The sequence below is a fragment of the Urocampus carinirostris genome, chromosome 8, assembly GCF_059441175.1.
Source record: "Urocampus carinirostris isolate Australia breed hairy pipefish chromosome 8, RoL_Ucar_1.0, whole genome shotgun sequence".
NCBI classification, from domain to species: Eukaryota; Metazoa; Chordata; class Actinopteri; order Syngnathiformes; family Syngnathidae; genus Urocampus; species Urocampus carinirostris.
Genome location: NC_142356.1, coordinates 11,371,264 through 11,392,100, shown reverse-complemented (window position 1 = coordinate 11,392,100; position 20,837 = coordinate 11,371,264). Strand labels below are relative to the sequence as shown.

Below are 20,837 nucleotides of genomic sequence, written 5' to 3'. Positions count from 1 at the left end.
GCGTTGTGAAGACAAAGTAACGCATCACTTTTGACCGCCAATACAGATAACGGCGTTGTAACGGAGGGAGGAAAATAATTATTAGTTAGATTACCCTGCTACTGAAAAAAATAACGCTGTTAGCTATAACATACTATTCTTATTAAGGTTTTGGCCTCTGCTTTTGGAAGGAAATTTCACTATGAGATTTACTATAAAATTTAACTCATGCACTACAACTTATTGATCTATTTTGTTGAATTCAGTGTTCTTTTGTTAAAAATAAATAAATAAATAAAGTAAAGTAGTCATGTTTGACTTTAGTCAGAGTCTGAAACTAATGAAAAAAAGTGACCGGATGCCAGGGCAGACAACTCTGAAAAGTTGCCTGCCCAGCCATGAAATTGCCGGCCCAATTTCTCACAACTTGAAACACAATAAGACGACTCATCGCAAAAAAAACAACAACATTGTTGCAAAGTATTAAGGATTGATAATCAGAATATGTCACAGAACAACACTTTAAAATTAGGTTTATTAAAGAATCTACTTATAACATTCATTGCATGGATGTGACATCCATGTTTTCCATCTGCCATCAGTATGTATCTGTATTTACTCAGATTCAGATTCAGATTCAGATCTACTTTATTGTCATTCTAGTACACGTGTATACAGAACGAAATGTCGATACATCTGACCCGCACAGTTTCCTTGAATGTACAGATATAAATAAAATGTTGTATTGAGTTGGAGTATTGAGTACTAATAATATATTAAATAATTATGGCTATGTATAGTATTTTACAGTAGTGCAAATAGTGCAAGAGGAGCAGCTAACCAGATGTGCAAAATGGGCAGTCAGGTAAACAAGTCAGGTAAATAGTAACAATAACACTGTAACAATAACACTGTAAGTACAATAGTGCAGAGAAACAGATGTGCAAGGAGTGGCTAGCTATAAAGAACTGCCAGTCGTGCAAAAAGTCAAACAAAACCAACAGATGTACAGATTAGCAGCAGTTTAGATTTACTATGTGTTTGATTGACCGTTTAACAGTCTAATGGCCAGGGGGACAAGACTATTGTGGAACCTGGTGGTCCTGCACCGCACACTGCAGTACCTCTTCCCAGAGGCTAGCAGAGTGAACAGTCCATGATGGGGGTGAGAGGGGTCCCTGATAATGTTCTTAGCTTGGGATAGGCAGCGCTTCTGGCCAATGTCCTGAATGGAGGGGAGAGAAGTCCCGATGATTTTCTCTGCTGTCCTCGTCACCCTCCTCACACTACCCCAGTCGGAAGCGCTGCAGCCTCCACACCACACAGAGATACAGCTGGTCAGGATACTCTCTATGGTGCCCCTGTAGAATGTGATAAGGGAGGGTGGGGGCAGGTGGGCTCTCCTCATCCTCATACTCATCTTCATTCATGCAATGTTTGCTACAAGCCACGTGAACTCCTCTTCCACGATGCTTTTAATGTATGTTTACGTTTTGTAGCGTCATACATTTTGATAGCTTCTTTTGAATATTTCTTCTGGGGCTGAGGTTTTGGTTTGATTCCTACCCACTTCTCCATTTTTCCTGTGTTTTGTGTGCGTCTACTTTGGAAAATGATATGCAAATGCACGACTTTATAACGCTCGGGAGAGTCCGGAAGCACAAAGTTATTCGATGCAGGCTTCTGACTGGCTGCCGACTATGCAAATTGCAAAACAAACCAAAATTTCCGAAATTTCCAAACTGAACGAAGATTTCAAAATCGGAATAAAGCAAACGTATGATTTGGAAAGAAATAAAGAAATGAGCAATGTCATGGACGTACTTTTCCAAAGCTTAACACTCATAATGACACACAAAATTTTGATTAAATGGAAAACCAAAGGGAGTTGTCCATACAATAGTTGGTCTGCACCGCATGGAAAATTAGTGGAACACATTGGATTACTCTCCGTCATTATTTCTATTGTTACAGTTTGGAACTGTGCCGCACACGCCGGGCGTCCAGGCAGACATTATTTCAGACACTGCTTTAGCGAATACACATAAACTTCCATTGTAATGGATAAAAATGTTCTGTTTTCTGTCTGTTTCTCTAGTTCATCTATGATGAAGTGGTGTGTTGGTGAGAAAAAAGCAAATATTTCTTCATTTTTTATTTTTATAAAATTGCTGATCTGGGATAATAATTAGAGTTTCGATATCTTCTTGTGTCAAGGTGGGAGTCTCTTGTTCTGGTTCTTATGTATGGAATCTACATCCTAATCATGAAGTGAGTCACCTTCTTATTACCTTAATCTGTATTTTCTACTTGAGAGTTATAAAGAATCCCGATAAAAAGTAAATTTGAGACATTATTTTTATTTATTTTCATGTTTCTTTCGGTAGCGAGATGTTATCATCAGATCCATCAATCTTTGTCATCTAGTTATTTTTTAGAGTTTTCTTATTATAATAGCTCAGGTGGTAGAGCGCTCGTCTTGGGATCAAGGGATCCCAGTGCGAATCCTGGCTTGTCCGTTTTACATGTCGAAGTGTCCTTGGGTAAGACACTGAACCCCTAATACCCCCAATAAGCAGGTTAGCGTCTTACATGGCTGCAATAAAAGGCCGCTATTGGGAAATGTGAAACACATTGTAAAGCGCTTTGGGAAGTCATTAGCTTGAAAAGCGCTATATAAATGCAGATCATTATTTTTTTTGTCTTTTTTAATACTGTACTATACAAAAATAGTAAGCAATAGTATTAATAGTAGTAATAGTATTAATATCCATGTTATGTGAATTAGGCCAATTGAATTCAAGTTCAATTCAATATGAGTGTATTCTGTCCTTCTGCTACTATCAGGTTTAACAACAAAGCCCAGACTTACCTCAAACGCCGCAAGAAGAAACCAAATAACTTGGGTAATGGATTAATGGGGAGCACTGATCTGGAAGATGTGTCGTGTGATGCTACTGCAGTCCTGCTGAAAAAAGGTAACGTATGTGTAACTGTCGGTTTTACAAGCATATCGTCATATTTAATCTGGTTGGCACCAATGCTCCCTGTAATTTTCCTTACGGGTCTGAGCGTTCACACAAAGTCGGTGAGCAACGCTTGAAACAACAGTGAGCAACAGCAATCCCATGTGTGGCAACTAAGTCATTATCAAATATGTCCAAAACTTCACATCATGTTACATTTTGCTGAGTTTCCAGCAATGCAAAAAAAAAATTCACTTTTGAATGAATTGACTAATGTACTATTGCAAAGGTTGCAGGGCCTACAAACGTCATTTGTTTTTACAATTCTTTCACAAGATTTCCATTTCTTTTTTTTCCATCTTTTGTCGCATAATACTAACATTTTTGGGGGCTTATTTAGTCGGTTGTAAGATACAGAACTATACTTAATCACATTTTTTTAGTGGAAGTACAGTGTTGGCAACAAGATTCACTCGATATAATTGGAAATTATTTGAATGCAACACAAACTTTTTCTTCTTTTTTCCGTGTTTTTTTCTACTTTTTTAAAAATTCCTTTAAAAAAAATCTCATCGACTTTATTTTTTCCTCGCTGTTATTTTTTCTTTTTGTTCTCTATTTCCTTTTTTTCCCTTTGTTTCTTGCTTTTCTTTTTTTCTGGCTTTTTTTCTGAATTTTTCCTTCTTTTTTCTAATTTTCTCTTTTTTTCTCAGCTTTTCACTACTTTTACATTTTTTTTTGTTCTATTCCCCCTTCCTTTAAGTCATTTTGTGCATGATTTTACATAATATTTGGTTATATACGGATGAAAGAAGCAAAAACAACCTGAAGAGCCGTTACGACCCGAAAGAGCCGGTTCCTTTTCGTGAGCCGAGCCGAAGAAGCCGGTTCTCGAAAAATTCTACTGACTTTACTCAACTTCGTTCTACTTCGACCTTGACTTCAAAATACCGCATTTAGAACACAATGTCAGGGGAACCCGTGTATTTTAACCTTCATGCACTGTAACTTTGACTTAATCCGCTTCTTAATTAGCAATTTCGAGCCCTGATTTTTGTGACCTGGCTAGATTTTCTTGTGCGCGGAAAAGCTCTGGGCAGTGCGCGATTGCGCACGAGCGCAGCTTAGAGGGAACATTGGTTGGCACCAAATACTAAGGATCATCAGTAATTTACTAAGCAGGTTCATAGCAAATTACAATTCCTTTAGGCTGGTTTTAAAGGTTTTATTGCTATGCTAAGTAGGAATGTTTGTCAAATTCCCAGCAGAGCTCCGATGAACATTAATGCTGTTTTTGTCATGAACCGGAACAGGATCAGGACCCAAATGCGTGACGTTTCTCACACAAGCCTTTTATTTAAGGGAAATGGGGAGTCATGCAGTCATGAGTTTCAAAATAAAAGACCACAGTGTCAGCACCAGAACGGAAACAGGACCCAATTGCGTGACGTTTACCACAAGTTTTATTGAAAGAAAGAGGAAACGCTGCGCCCACGATCCGATGTTCGCTGGAAGCAAGGTCGCTCTCGGATTCGGACGGGGATCCCAACACGGAAGTGGATCTTCCGTAGCGAGCGTTGGCAGTGTCAAGGACGGAAAAATTGGTCGGTAGCCGGGACTGGGAGAGCAAAGCGTGGTCGGGGTCGGGAATGAGTCGTAAGCCAGGACGGGAGAGTAGACGTAGTCGGAGACAAATTGAGGTCATAAGCCGGGACAGGAGAACAGGCGTGGTCAGGAGCAAAACAGATCTTAGCCGGAGATAGATGGGACAGGTGGGAGTCAGAGTCGAAAAAGGCTTGCTTAGTATACACTGAGGTTCACCGACGGACTCACAAGAGGGGACAGACAGGATTGAGTTCAAATAGTGACAGGGAGCCAATCAAAACCCGTGGCGGTTGGCACATGTGAGACACATCAGTAATCATGACACACAGTTTCAGACAATAAGTTATGGGTAAAAGTATCTTTTACGACTCAGTTTGAGAAATGATGCTCTTGAACATATACTGTTAAAATCCATAATCAAACCAATCGTACATGGAATTTCTGACACTTTGATCTCTTTCCAGCTAGCTTCCAATATCAACCGTCTGCGTTGATGGTAGATGAGCTTATGTCTGCATATCCACACCAACTGACTTTCTCTGAAGCTGGCATGAGGATTATGATCACCAACCATTTCTCACCGAGAACCCGTCTAACCATGGCTTCCCGGATGATTATCACTGAGGTTTTTTTTTAATTTATTTTTTTCATTTTAGCTTTTTATAAGACACAACTTTAATTAAATACAGTGATACCTTGCGCCAACGCGGTTTACTTTTCACAGTTTCGCTACTTGACTGATTACATTGTGTTCTGCAATCTGATTGGCCACTACTCTTCTCTACCTGTGTGTCAAGAACGTTGTAGTTGTAGTTGTTTCTGTCGCATTTGATGTTAGTTTTGCCGGAGATCAAAGAGATCAAAGCCAGGAGAGAAAGCTTACCATGTGTTGTGAGTCATAATTTTATTCATATTTAGTTTCTTTTGTCTTTTATTAGCATATTTGGTATAGGAGTAATCCAAATGTAATTGAAAGTAATCCAGTTAAAGTAACCCTACCCAACCCTGTATGTGGCGTAAAAATACTTCAACCTTGCCTAAGTATAATAATAATAATAATAATAATAATTTACTTGTATTGTCATTCTTTGTAACAATGCACACAGAACGAAATGTCGATACACCTGACCCGTACAGTTAAACTGTAGCGAGCCGATGCAATATGTGGGGAAGTCCAACTTTGTTGGCAATACAAAGCATCTTTTTCTGCATTTTGGTACTTCTGTTGGTCCAGAACTTTTTGTTAACATGATAGCTTTCACAGGAATTTGAAATTGCAAAAGATTTGCATCTACGTATTGTAGTTTAAGCTGTTTGTGTACAATTTAGACCACAGTGTTATTGACGCACAGACAGACACAGGCATAAAAGGGGCGGGGTGGGGTAGCTGCTGTAAGGTATATTACATCTAGTTATTTGTAATTTTCTCAATTACTCACGTTACAAATGTCTCTGATGGAATATACTTGATTTCATACTATTTTTATTACTTATTCTCTATTTTTCTACTCTTTTATATGATTCTGTTTAAAAACATGCATACTTTCAGTCTTTATTTTGAAGGGTACAGGAAATTCATCATGGTATGTTTTTACAACTGCTTGACTTCTTCTAAATAAAAACAATCGTGTCACTGGGCCACGGAGAGAAAGAGGAGTCATTCAAAGGAGTGGGTCCGTTTTTCTCCCCGCGGTAACTGGGGGCCTCCTGTTGATATCAAACCTGCATCTTCCTTGACTCTCATATCAGCCAGAGATTAATATCCCAAATTAATCTGTCACTGCTTCGTCAATCTGAATGCAGAACAAAATTCACAACGAAAATCCGCAACGCAGGGAAACCGACAAAAGTTAACTGTGATACAGCAAGGATTACTGTACATACAAGACAGTTTACTAAAACTCTACTAACTTCCAGAGACGAAGAGTGATCAACACCGGCGAGACTCGGGTCAACCCCAACTGCGACTCCGATTCGGCGGCCAGGCTGAGAGGAAGACAAAGCGGCGACAACGGTAGCAGCGAGCAGGGCCTCAACGGCAGATACACGCCGGAGTGCATGGAATCTGGGACGGAGACCGAAAACGAGGATAATGAAAATCAAGAGAACGATGGAGGAGCGCAAGAAGATGCCAATGGAGGCCCATTGGTGCCTTTTAAAGCTCCAGGTGAACTTTTATGTTGAAATTTTGGTGGTTAAATCACCATCATTTCCGGACTATAAACCTTAGCTTATTTACACAAGTTCAACTCTTCGGCTTAAGTAGAGATGGGGCAAATGCGTGCGTTATTTTAAACGGCAGTCAAAGGGCTCTCAAGCAGGAAAGACAGTCACGGCTGTGAATTCCACACCTAGGCCTTCAGCTCCAGTGTGAACTATTGATGTGTCATTCACAAACAAACCGGCTCTATGATCCGTCTCTTAGTGAAATTTCCTATTGGTGAGGACCAATGTTCCCTCTAAGCGCACAAGAAAATCTATCCAGCGCAATGTTCCCTCTAAGCTGCGTGTGTGCGATATTGCGCACTACCCAGAGCTTTTCCGCGCACAAGAAAATCTAGCCAGCTCACAAAAATCAGGGCTCGAAATTGATAATTAAGAAGCGAATTAAGTCAAAGTTACAGTGCATAAAGGTAAAAATACACGGGTTCCCCTGACGTTGTGTCCTAAATACGGTATTTTGAAGTCGAGTCGAAGTAGAACGAAGTTGAGTAAAGTTAGTAGAGTTCGTCGAGAACCGGCTGCTTCGGCTCGGCTCACTAAAAGGAACCGTCTCTTACGGGTCCTAAACGTCTCTTCAGGTTGTTTTTGCTTCTTTAATCCCAACATGACCAAATATTATGTAAAACTATGCACAAAATGACTTAAAAGAAGGGGGAATAGAACAAAAAATAAAAAAATACCAAAATGAAAAACTAGTGAAGAAAGAAGGAAGAGAAAAAAGAAGGAAAAATTCAGAAAAAAAAACTGAAAAAAAGAAAAGAAAAAGAAACAAAGGAAAAAAGTAATTAGAGGACAAAAAGAAAAAAGTAACAGCTAGGAAAAAATAAACACAATGAGATTTTTTAAAAGAATTTAAAAAAATAGAAAAAAAACAGGGTAAAGGAAGAAAAAGTTTGTGTTGCATTCAAATAATTTCCAATTATACCAAGTTGCCAACATTGTACTTCCACTAAAACATTTATCAAATACAGTTGTGTATCGTGCAACCGACTAAATAAACCCCCAAAAATGTTAGTATTGTGCGACAAAAGATACCAGGAAAAAAAAGAAATGGAAATCTTGTGAAAGAATTGTTGTAAAAACAAATGACGTTTGTCAATTCATTCAAAAAAGAAAAAAAAATTTGCATTGCCGGAAACTCAGCAAAATGTAACGTGATGTCAAGTTTTCAATGTTTGATAATGATTTAGTTGCCACACTTGGGATTGCTGTTGCTCACTGTTGTTTCAAGCGTTGCTCACCGACTTTGTGTGAACGCTCAGACCCGTGGACAATTACAGGGAACATTGGTGAGGAAACGTGTAGAGGAGAGGTGATTTAGGCCGACTTCGGCCCCTGCCGCCCCCCCAGTCCTCTTGATTCGACGGCATCAGAGCCAGCTACACAAACTACGTGAGAGTAGGAGGGGCCGTAAGCGCAACACGTAAAGCCTGTCTTGTGTAGCGAAACCTAAGTTGAAAAACTGTCTAAACAGAAACAAAGAATAACAATGAAGGGCGGGAAATAAAAAAACAAAAGTGGGCAAGAGAGAAGCTCGAGCTTAAAATCTTACCTCTGGGCTGAAAGTGTCGGACAAAACCTTTTCTGCTTGTGCAAGGCTTTCTCACTTCGGAGTTTTCCGACCTTTCCCTATTAAATAATACAACTATACTTTTCCCTGTGCTGCTTGGTCTCTTGAGTTTTAAGGGCTATTGGCACGATCGCTTTGATCGATTAAGTCACGTTATGTTTGTTTGTATATCCCTTGATCACAAGGTGTCTCAAAGGGTTGCAGGATGGAAGGAAGAAATAGGGAAATAGAGCAAGAGAGAACTAAAAAAAGACAGGACTGAAGTAAGAGAGAACAAAAACAGGACGAGAGGAAGAGAGAAAATAGACAGAGCGAAAGGAAGGGAGAAAGAAAGAATGAAACGAAGAGAGATAGAAAGAAAGGACAAAAAGAAGATAGATAGAAAGAAAGAAGGAAGAAAGGAAGTGAGAAAGATCAAAAGAAGAGAGAAATAGAGAAAAATGGAAGAGAAGAAGAAATAAAGAAGGAATGAAGAGAAAAAAAAGATGAGAGTAAAAAGAAGAAACAAAAGAAGAGATGAAAGAATGAAGAAATAGAGAAGGATTACCACTCCTTATCTTATCATAGTTTGTGAATCAGGTGACGTTTCTCAAGGCCTGCTAGCAGTCGCTCGGATGCCAACTCTGAATCTGATTGCATTGATGAATTGATAGTGAGATGCTGGAAATGGGAGCGGGAAGAACCAGGGCAATATAAAACACAGTGGCAGGCCGTGTGTTTTACACCCAGGCCTTCTGTCTGAATCAATCCAACACTCAATAACTATAGCTTTATAACATTTACAGCAGCTAAACTTGCAACACATATAAAAAAGCATCAATAATAACCTCTTAAAATGGCAATATTATTTAGAAATATAGCCACATTTTACCCACCTTTTCATTTCTGCACAAAATCCATCCTCCTTTCTTTCCTCTTGGAGATAATTACTCTGTACATTCCAGTTCCATTAAGAAATTATTTTCTATCTCCATTGAAGATAATGCTAATGCGTTTTCATACAATTTAAGGCTGAAAATTCCATTCGACAAGCAGTGGACACCGGAATTGTTCTTCACATTTTCGTTGTGATACTTTGGTTACCGCCCTCTATCTCCTCATAGTTTGTGAGACCGCTAACATTTCCCAAGGCTTGCTAGCATGCACTGGCTCACCATCACAGAATCTAATTGGCTATACTCACAGTTTTATCGTCACTTATCTTATGCCTCAGGGCCTGCAGAGCTGATGGTGAAGGCCTTCGGATAGATTTCGGACCCTAGCAAAAGGTAATGGCTGAAATGTGATTGGTAAAATGCTTAAATTTGATAGCACACGACTGGAAGCAGGGCAACCAGGGAAAAAGCAATGAAAGGTATCCGAGAATGTGGTATTATTAAGTATTTGTGGACAAAATTGAATCAGCATCACGTCATTCAGATATCTTTTAGGCCAGCAGAAATCACATTGCTGGCCCTGCGTGCTAACACTGGTTAAAATTCAAAAGCTTTCAGGGGTAATAAAAGCAGGTTATGTACCGTAAGTGTAAAATGTTTTCTTCTTTCACACAAAATGTATTGGGTGCAGTTTATAGTCAGATGCGGATTATAGTCCGGAAATTACGATATTTAGGCTAATCCCGCTACTGATTTGTTTTTGCCGTCTTCTCATCCTTTGACAGTTGGCGTCTGTAACAGGGTGAAATGGTTAATCATGTGGCCGTTGTCTCTACTGCTCTTCTTCACTGTGCCCAACTGTGGCAAGCGGCGTTGGGAGAAATGGTTCATGGTCACCTTCTTCAATGCGACTGTCTGGATTGCCGGCCTCTCCTACATCATGGTCTGGATGGTTAGTCCAATGTCACTTGTCAACAGAGTTGGGTAGGGTTACTTTAACTGGATTACTTTCAATTACTTTTGGATTACTCCAATACCAAATATGCTAATAAAAGACAAAAGAAACTTAATATGAATAAAATGATGACTCACAACACATGGTAAGCTTTCTCTCCTGGCTTTGATCTCTTTGATCTCCGGCAAAACGAACATAAAATGCGACAGAAACAAAATAAAAATAAATCCAAACAGCTTGCCAACATCATTTTTGCCGTTCCACGTATTCCGTTACTCCCCAAGCCTGCACAAAATTTAGTCATTTTATTCATATTTAGTTTCTTTTGTCTTTTATTAGCATATTTGGTATTGAAGTAATCCAAAAGTAATTGAAAGTAATCCAGTTAAAGTAACCCTACCCAACCCTGCTTGTCAACACATAGTTTAAGACATACTCTTCCAATCAAGTCAAGTCATGTTTATTTGTATAGCTCTTAATCACAAAGAGTCTCAAATTGCTGCACAGACCACAGATTTTTGCAAACTATGGACTAGTATTACACCATCACCTGATCTAAAACCTACATGAGGGCAAGGAAAAACTCAAAAACCTCAACATGAGGAGAATGAAGAAACTTTAAGAAGGGACCGCACATGAGGTAATCCCCCAATGGATGTTGCAATAACAAATAATAAATATAAAAATAAAATATAGAATAATTAAAGTACTACAGTGGAACCTCGGTTCTCGACCATAATTCGTTCCAGAACCCTGTTCGAAAACCGATTTGTTCGATCACCGAAATCATTTCTCACATTAAAAATAATGTAAATCGTTTTAATCTGTTCCAACACCCTGAATGTTTACCTTGAATGTTTAACGTAAACTTAAAGCTAACCCAGGCTAATCGTACGTTCGCGTTATCGTAATCTTCCGTACGAAAGATTACGCTAACATGAACGTGTAAAAATAAAAAAATCAGGTCGTTTACAAGTCATTTAGCACCCGGATCTCCACAACAAGTGGTGAGCGGTTCATTGGAAAGGGGGCTCCGTTCCAACACCCTCAAGTTGGGCTCCGTTCCAACACCCTCAATGTTGGGCTCCGTTCCAACACCCTGAATGTTTACCTTGAATGTTTAACGTAAACTTAAAGCTAACCCAGGCTAATCGTACGTTTGCGTTATCGTAATCATCCGTACGAAAGATTACGCTAACATGAACGTGTAAAAATAAAAAATAAAGGATAGAGAAAAGAATTATGAATAAGATTTCTTACCTTTGTGGTGGTCAGCAGAAGGCGCAGGCAAGATCAGACACTCGCACACCTCCTTCATATTTTGCTATTATTTCTTTCTTAAATACAATAGTTGTACGCACTACTTTTCTTTTTTCACCCGTAGCAACTTTGCTGCTTGCACTGACTTTCTTCGGAGGCATAATTAGGGGCTAAAACACTTCTAAACCTATATTAAAAGCGAAAGTAAAACGAAGCACGTCCGCGATAACAGTTGGTCAGGAAAAGAGTGATCTACACCCGTACGCTGCTCAGCATTGCACCCTAGCGTACGCACTCACGCATTACCGACGTTCGAACTCCGATTTTTTGACCGAAACAGCGAAGCAAGAATTTCTCGAAATTTTTGGTCGGACTCAGATTTGTTCGAACTGAGAGGCGTTCGAAAACCGAGGTTCCACTGCATATGAAATAAAAAAATGCATTATTAGTCTTGGTATTACAAAAGAGCCTAAAAAAGACCCTACAAATGAGCTCAGGCTAAACTGATTGCAGTTGCAATTCGCATTACTGTGCCTTTAGGTAAATAAACACTGTCAGAACCCGAAAACAGACGGAGGACCCAGACGCGTAACGTTTTCACACAAGCTTTATTTTTACGGAAATGGTCAAGTCATGAGCGTGAACACAAACGCCAATGATTCAGCGATTGCTGGGCCAAAGAAGTGAGACAGAGAAGTCAGGTGCAGGAAAACAGGAAGTCAGAGACAGACAAGATCGAAACCGGACAGGACGGAACAGACGGGATTGATACCGGATACTGGAGAAAGATACCGGACAGGACGGGACACACAGGATCGATACCGGATACTGGAGCAAGATACCGGATAGGGCAGGAAAGACGGGATCTGTACCAGATACCGGATACACGAGCAAGATACCGGACAAGACGGGACAGACGGGATCGATACCTGATACTGGAGCGAATGCCTGTTCTCCTTGCAAGTTCAAAAACCATTGATGTCTTCTCTCTTTACTCTTGAGTGTCTCCTAAAGTAAACTTATAAATAGTGTACAAGTAAGCAACTGAATATGTCTATACTAGCAACTATCAGCTTAATCACACTGTCTGCAAAAAGTCGCTGTAGATAGATGGATGCTGAAGCAAACGTGATTAGAGTAGAGCTTAGAAACATGTTTTCATGAAATCATATGGCTTTTTTTCCCATTCCTCAGTTTTTTGTGGTTTGGCATTTTAACCAGCAAAAAAATCAGTGACCATTGTTTCTTTTTTCAGGTGACCGTGATTGGCTTCACACTCGGTATCCCTGATGTCATCATGGGAATCACCTTCCTGGCTGCAGGAACCAGTGTCCCAGACTGCATGGCCAGTGTGATAGTTGCAAGGCAGGGTATGTAAACAGGAAAAAAGTTTGTCCCCATCTTTTTCTATTCTCTTTATGAAAAAAAACAATTGTGGTTCTCCTGTGGGGATATGTGAACTGTACTGTCCCAGTTGACTTCAGGCAGTGGTCAGCCATTGAAGTATTCTTTACAAAACAATTAAAAAAATTATGAAATCTTTAAATTTTTCCAGGAGAATATAAGTGCTCTACATGCAATGAATATTTTAAATCATTCAGTTAACAGTTTCACTTTTAAAACAGATAAAATACATTAATATAGGTAGAAGGAATGTGGGCTGAGGCGGGTGCTGAAGGCTGATGTCGCGTTTGTCCCCGCAGGTTTTATTTCTGCTTCTATTTCTCAGTGTAGCGTGAAAATTATGAAAGAAAAGGCCTGTTTCAAGTAGAATCCGAACTCATACCCAACCCCCCTAAAAGAAGAGTTTATTCAAGTGCATTTAAGAAATGCCTAGACTTGCACGCGCATCATGAATGAGCTGACTGAGGCTGCAATGATGACACAAGCCAGGAAATGGAGGAAGAGGGTATCAAGCCAAGTCATGTTTATTTTTTGCAGACGCTCCCCTACTTATGACCATTTACGTACGTAAAACGGTAGATACGAACATTTTTTCAGGTTGTCGAAAAATTATCTGGACATTGCTGTAAGTTAGATTTTCTATTGTGTGCACCCTTTTCCGAGTACAGGACATTACTGTAGTGCTTCTTTACGCCGCTACCGGCGTATGGCGCTGTGCGAGGTCAACCAACATCCACCCGGAAGAAAAAAAAATCTGCTTCCACTTCCTAGTTCGTGTGTAAACATTCTACAATGTCTATGTCAATAATATCTCCAGCACGCTAAGAATTGTGACATTATTATTGTTTAATATCTCGTGCATCCATTCAAAATGGATGGTGTAAAGAAGATGCGAGCCGTTTCTTTCGAAATGAAAGTGGAATAAGAAAACTTGATGCGGTTGAGAAAATGGTTGGAACGCTTTTTTTCGGCCACTTTCTACCACTGAAGCGCATCTTTCAAAAGTTAGTTAAACTCAACTTTATTTATCTTTATAGAGCATATTTATTTTTAGTACAAAACAATACAGCTTACTTATACAAGCCTTAAACATACTTATATAAACCTTAAACATACAAAATATAGCACTGAAGCAACTTACGAACAAATTCAACTTACAAATGATCGTCCGGAACCTATCTCGTTCGTAAGTTGGGCAGCGTCTGTATAGCCTTAACCACAAGAAGTCTCAAAAGCCTGATCAGACTAAAGACAGATCACAGACTAGTATTAAACGAAAATTCGAACAGATGATGAAAGTACTGTATCTGAGTCAGATCGGGTAATTTCAACAGCGACCAGATGATGAAGGTGCTGTATCTAAGTCAGGTAAGGAGGTTTCTCATGCTACTGCTAACCATGTAAACCAGTACTATCTGTTTTATCCGAACAGCTACTTTAAATTCTAAAATGGAATGAATCAGATCCCAAAAAAATTCACGCTGGTTAGGAGTACTTGTCTCAAAAAATATTTTTTATCCAGATAAGGTATGTCACTAAAAATGTTTGTAAAATAGATGCGTGAACGCATTTTTTTGGTAAGTTATTCAGGTTTTTCTTATATACTTCTGTTTATGCGCAATATGATCAAATTATGCTTCAGGAAAGCCGAACGGCTCACTGCCTTTGACAGCGCTTCTCTCTTTGCCACAGGTCTGGGCGATATGGCCATCTCCAACTCGATAGGCAGTAATGTCTTTGACATTTTGGTGGGCCTGGGTCTGCCGTGGGCATTGCAAACCCTCTGCATAGACTACGGCTCCATCGTGAGTGCTTGTCAGACCCATACAAAGGAGACTGCTGGATTTTGGACTTTTAAAAGAGCTATCGTACTTTAGAGACTACAGTGGAACCTCGGTTCTCGACCATAATCCGTTCCAGAACCCTGTTCAAAAAACGATTTGTTCGATCACCGAAATCATTTTTCCCATTAAAAAAAAATGTAAATCGTTTTAATCCGTTCCAACACCCTGAATGTTTACCTTGAATGTTTTACGTAAAGCTAACCCAGGCTAATCGTACGTTCGCGTTATCGTAATCTTCAGTACGAAAGATTACGCTAACATGAACGTGTAAAAATAAAAAAATCAGGTCGTTTACAAGTCATTTAGCACCCGGGTCTCCACAACAAGTGGTGAGCGGTTCATTGGAAAGGGGGCTCCGTTCCAACACTATGAATGTTGGGCTCCGTTCCAACACCCTGAATGTTTACCTTGAATGTTTAACGTAAACATGAAGCTAACCCAGGCTAATCGTACGTTCGCGCTATCGTCATCTTCAGTACGAAAGATTACGCTAACATGAACGTATAAAAATAAAAATAAAAAGGATAAAGAAAATAATTATTAATAGGATTTCTTACCTTTGTGGTGGTCAGCAGAAGGCGCAGGTGGACGATAGTGCTATTATTTCTTTCTTAAATGCAATAGTTGTACGCACTACTTTTCCTTTTTCACCTGTAGCAACTTTGCTGCTTGCACTGACTTTTTTCGGAGGCATAATTAGGGGCTAAAACATTTTGTACACCTATGTTAAAAGCGAAAGCAAAACGAAGCACGTCCGCACGCAATAACAGTTGGTCACGAAAACAGCCATCTTCACCCGTACGCCGCTCAGCATCGCACCCTAGCGTACGCACTCACGCATTACCGGCGTTTGAACTCCGATTTTTTGATCAAACAGCGAAGCAAGAATTTCTCGAAATATTTGGTCGGACTCCGATTTGTTCGAACTGAGAGGCGTTCGAAAACCGAGGTTCCACTGTATAAGGCGCACCAGATTACAGAGCGCACCCCCAAAAAATAGTCTTTTGTGACATTTTGTTGTATATATAGGGCACACCGGACTATAAGGCACATGGAATTAAAACTACTATAAGGACAAAAAAGTGCCGTATTTGTGCATAAATCAATCAGTTGGAATATATCACTGATCACAATTGCATAAAATTGGATGCAATGGGAATCGCAGCATCAAGTACTCTGGATCCTATCCACTAGACCACAGGCGTCAAACAGGCGGCCCGCGGGTTAGATCAGGCCCGCTAAGGGATTAAATCTGGCCCGCGAGACAACAACCAGAGAAGCGCAAGAGAAAAACAAGCTGCAGGTTGAAATATGTCAACTTGATGTTGCCAAAGCCAGGTGCCTCTCACAAAGACACTGTACTTGTATTTATTTCTCTCTGTATCTCTCTCTCTCTCTTTTCCACCCCTTTTCTCCCACTCTCTGTCTCTGTCTCTTTCACTCTCCGTGTCTATCTTTTTCTCTTCCTTTGTTGCTCTTTGTCTTTCTCTCTCAGTGTCTTTTTAAAATATTTTGCTCTAATTTCCTTTTTTCCTTTTCTCTCTTTTCTCTTTCTCTCTTCCTATCCCTATGCGCTTTCTTTTCTCTTTTCTCTCCTTCTTTCTTCCTCTCCCTTTCTTTCCCCCTCACTCTTGACTTCTCTTTTCATCTCTTGTTTCTCACGCTCTTTCCCTCTCTCTCTTTCTTTGTCCCGCCCTCTCTCCTTTTCCCTCCCTCTTTCTCTTATTTCTTTATCTATCTTTTTCTTTCTCTTTAATCTACTCGTCCGGCCCCCGACAGAATGTTTGTTCTGTCATGTGGCCCCCGAGTTAAAATGAGTTTGACACCCCTGCACTAGACCACTAGTGATACATACAACACACGAAAAGGCATGCCTTTTCCCGTCATACATATTATCTCAACAGCATATTATTTTTAGTCACAATACCAAATTGTCGATTTTACTATTGAGCCCGGCCGCAAGAATATTGTTGGACGTTAAACCGGTTGGTGGTACAGCAGACCCACAAATATTCATGAAGTGCACGATATTTTAAACTGAATGACGAGAAATGAATTATGGGAAGTAATTTGGTCGGTGTGAACTGAATGAAGAGAACCGGATTGTGTGAAGTAATTCGGTCATCCTGAAAAATATTGCCCAACTGGCCCCTCCCGTGTGGCGCCAGCTGCGGCTTGTTGACAGATTGGCTTTCTGTCTATTTTAAGCTCAGCGCTCTCACGCTTCCTTTGTCAGCCCGTCAACGAACTTCTGCCCCGCAAGACGTGGGTTTCGACTCGGTCCTGTTCCTGTTGGTATTCCCTGTCCGGTATTGTTCCCGTTTATTTTGTCCTGTTTAATTTCGGTTTCCAGTTTTGTTTCCATCTATTTTTTTCCTGTTTATTATTTTCTCCAGTTTTCATTCCCGTGTAGTTTGTCCTGTTTATTTTCAATATCCTGATTCATTATCTATCCTTTCTGTCCCGTCCTGTCCGGTATCGACTCCATCTGTCTGATATCAACCCGGGCAATTGGAATCGATCTCTTCGGTCTCTGGCTTCCAGTCTTTCCACGCTAGACCGCTGCCTAACGTGCATAACTCCCCATTTCCCATAAAATAAAAGGCTTGTGTGAGAACGTCACGCGTTTGGGTCCTGATCCTGTTCTGGTTCCTGACAGTTTGTTACTTTCAATGCTTGGTTTGAGCTGAGACAGATAAAACAACACTCAAATTTAAGATTTGGTCATAGGTCGTCTGTATTCCCAGTGGTCCAGTGGATAGTTTCCAGCACTCTCCCTGCTGTGATCTGGGTTTGATTCCCATTGCCTTCGATGGTATGCAATTATGAATAACTATCCATGTTCCTGGCAGTCTGGTGGTTAGGAGTCAGCGTTCTTACCATTGATATCTGGTTCCATCCATGTTGTTATGCAATTGTGGTAAGCAATAGTAATTGCACAAAAATGGTAACGCCTTTTTTGTCCGCATATAAGGTGCACCGGATGAAAAGGTGCTCATTCAAATTTCAGGCCAATTTGGGTTTTTTGGGTACGCCTTATAGTCCGGAAAATATAGTACACGTAAGACAAAAAGCCTGAAGTACAAAGCTTACTTTTTGTATCTGTAATGGAGCATCCACAGGATTGTAAGGTGTTAATGACTGAAATAATTGGAAAGCGATGAGATAAGAGTGACTTATCAGCATAATGGAATTATTTAGGAATCTGACGACCACTTGCTTTCATTAATTGTGTTTTGTCTCCTCAGGTTCATCTCAATAGCAAGGGTCTCATATTCTCTGTTGGACTCTTACTGGCTTCAGTCTTCTTTACCGTAAGTTTGGCTAATACATTTTTTAATTAACCTGTAGATTTTCCAATGGCTCTGCAGCCTAAAATGGGAGCTGTGATTTAAGTGTAATGATCAAATAGGAGAATTCTGAATATATATTTTTCCTTAAACCAATCAAAATGTTCAATACAATTCAATCCAGGGGTCTCAAACTCAATTTACCTGGGGGCCGGAGTTAGGGTCTGGGTGGGGTTTGGCCATATCAGGGTTTCCCCCCAAAAGTTCTGTCAGAAAACATTCTCTATCTTTACTTTGCAGATATATATTTTCAATTCCCTTAAAAAAAAAGATTTAAAAGTAATAATCTATATGAAAATAAATTACCTCATCAGTAATAAATGTACCAATAATCAGCAATGGCTGTACTTAAAGGGGCGGTATGTACTATTCAGTTCCCCCTAGTGGTAAAAAATTTCGTTCTATTGAAGAAAAAAAGGATATTGATTTAAAGAATTAGCAAAAATACATTAACTGTCATATAGACGTGCATTTCCCCCACATACTTGTAGGTTGATCAAATTCAATTCCTATTGTTCTCATGATTACTGGTGCGTCTCGGGTTCTGATTGGCTCCCTTTCACTATTTGAACTCAGTCCTGTCAATCCCCTGTTGTCGGTCCGTCTGCGAACCTCAGTGTATACTAGGCAAGCCTTTTTCGATCCTGATGACTCCCACCTGTCTCGTTTTTGCTCCCGCCTGGTTATGATCTGTTTTTGATGCCGACCACGTCTGCTCTCCCGTCCCGGCTTACAACCCGTTTCTGATCCCGACCACGTTTTTGCTCTCCTGTCCCGGCTATCGACCTCAATACCTGCCATCGGTATTCAACCATGCCAAGGAAATTGTATTTATTACACATTGAGTTTCAGTACAGTCTATTATACGTTTGAATTTCTTTACTCTGATAGAGTTTAAATTGTCAGGACCAGAACGGAAACAGGACCCAATTGCGTTACGTTTCTCACAAGTTTTATTAAAGGAGAGAGGAAGGGCTGCACCCACGATCCGTTGTTCGTTAGGCGTGGGTAGCAGGTCGCTCTGAACACGAAAACAGATATTCCGTGGCGAGCGATGGTGGTGTTGGGAGCGTAAAACAGGTCAGTAGCCGGGACAGGAGAGAAAAAAACGTGGTCGGGGTCGGAAGCGAGTCGTAAGCCGGGAAAGGAGAGTAGACGTGGTCGGGGACAAAAAGAGGTCAAAAGCCGGGACGGGAGAGTAAACGTGGTTAGTATTAAAAGCCGGGGGACAGACAGGAGCAAAAAACAGATGGGAGTCAGGGTTGAAAAAGGCTGGCCTAGTGTTAACTGAGGTTCGCAGACGGACTGACAAAAGGGGACAGATGGGAGTGGGTTTAAATAGGGACAGGGAGCCAATCAGAGACCGGGGCAGAGACCGAGGCAGTTGGCGCCATTGGTAATCATGATTGATAATCATTATTTTTTTATTTCAAACTTACACACTTGTTACAATTCAAGCAACATTTCAGCTAACTCGGAGTTTGTACTTTAGTTAGGCCCTAAAATATTTGGCTAAGCACACGATTTTGAGAAATTGGGCTCTACATGGAATTTACGTTAATTAAAAAGTGCAAATGACCATTTCTTTCTTTGCTTCCAACAGGTTTTCGGTGTTCACTTGAACAAATGGACTTTGGACTGGAAACTGGGCTTGGCTTGCCTCATCATGTACGCCATCTTTCTTTGCTTCTCCATCCTCATCGAATTCAACGTCTTCATTTTCGTCAATCTCCCCATGTGCCGAGACATTCACTGAGCTCTCTCCGTCATGCGTTTTTGCCCTCTGGCAAAGGGGCATCACGGGCTCACAAGCGTCTTCGCTCCAAATCAATTTGGTGCAGCACACATTGGAAAGGGAAGGAAAGTGTCTTTTTTGAATGGATGAAGTCTTTGGCTTTAGCTTTAGCTAGAGCATGGGTGGGAATGTGTGGCTCGCGAGCCCTATACGGCTCTTTACATGAGTACATCTGGCTTGGAGATAAAAGGAGGGTCATCGCAATCTTCTTTGTGATTTTCAAACTCCAAGCAACACAGTAAGTCATTTGTTCAGTCTGAGATATATACGGCGAAGTTTCAACTACACTTACGGTGTTACACGACAGACCTGATTTTGGTTGTAAATCTTTAAGGAATGCTTTATATATAAGCTCATTTTAAAAAAACCTCACTGTCGAAACACTTTATCATGAAACCCACAGAACAAACTGTAAAAAAAACAGCCAAGCACCCAGAAAAATTGGATTTGGTTAGCGATAGGGGTGGTGGATCGTTGCACAAATGGCGCACTCCTCTGAATACATTCTATCCTTCCTGCTTGCAGTATTTTGTGACATTTTTACAAAAGAACTATGCTCGCATCGTGTTTTAAAACCGATAAAGACGTTGGTAAAGACGTTGCTACTAAGTTTCCTGGATTTGTTACTCATTGTACACTACACAGTTGGATGCCACTGTTGTATTTCCTCAAAAGTCATTGACGTACTGTCGTCACACAATTTGCACTGACACAGGTACTGTAGATGTTTGAAAATATTTACTAATGTTGTATTTCTGTATTTTGATGGAAAACATCCTGGATTGTTTGTTTTATTACCTTGATTGATATACAGTGAAGGAAATAAGTATTTGAACACCCTGCTATTTTGCGATTTCTCCCACTTAGAAATCATGGAAGGGTCTGACATTTTCATTGTAGGTGCATGTCCACTGTGAGAGAGATAAACTAAAAAGAAAAATCCAGAAATCACAATATGTGTATCTTCCAGAATTCTGACCCTGAAAGACCTGTTAGTCCGCCCATTAGAAG

General features: G+C 40.3%; 1 protein-coding gene across 1 annotated transcript in view; it reads left to right on the top strand.

Annotated features, from left to right (window-relative positions):
* Positions 1-19,942, top strand: part of LOC148360710 (sodium/potassium/calcium exchanger 3-like) — a 54,868-nt gene extending 34,926 nt beyond the window's left edge. Inside the window, exons 8-17 of the mRNA XM_088341608.1 lie at positions 2,078-2,103; positions 2,197-2,250; positions 2,827-2,957; positions 5,015-5,175; positions 6,468-6,717; positions 10,004-10,170; positions 12,689-12,803; positions 14,530-14,642; positions 17,930-17,995; positions 19,635-19,942. Coding sequence (XP_088197734.1) covers positions 2,078-2,103; positions 2,197-2,250; positions 2,827-2,957; positions 5,015-5,175; positions 6,468-6,717; positions 10,004-10,170; positions 12,689-12,803; positions 14,530-14,642; positions 17,930-17,995; positions 19,635-19,787 — 1,236 coding nt within the window. The 3' untranslated portion in view covers positions 19,788-19,942. The remainder of the gene's footprint in view (positions 1-2,077; positions 2,104-2,196; positions 2,251-2,826; positions 2,958-5,014; positions 5,176-6,467; positions 6,718-10,003; positions 10,171-12,688; positions 12,804-14,529; positions 14,643-17,929; positions 17,996-19,634) is intronic.
* The last annotated feature ends 895 nt before the right edge of the window (positions 19,943-20,837 follow it).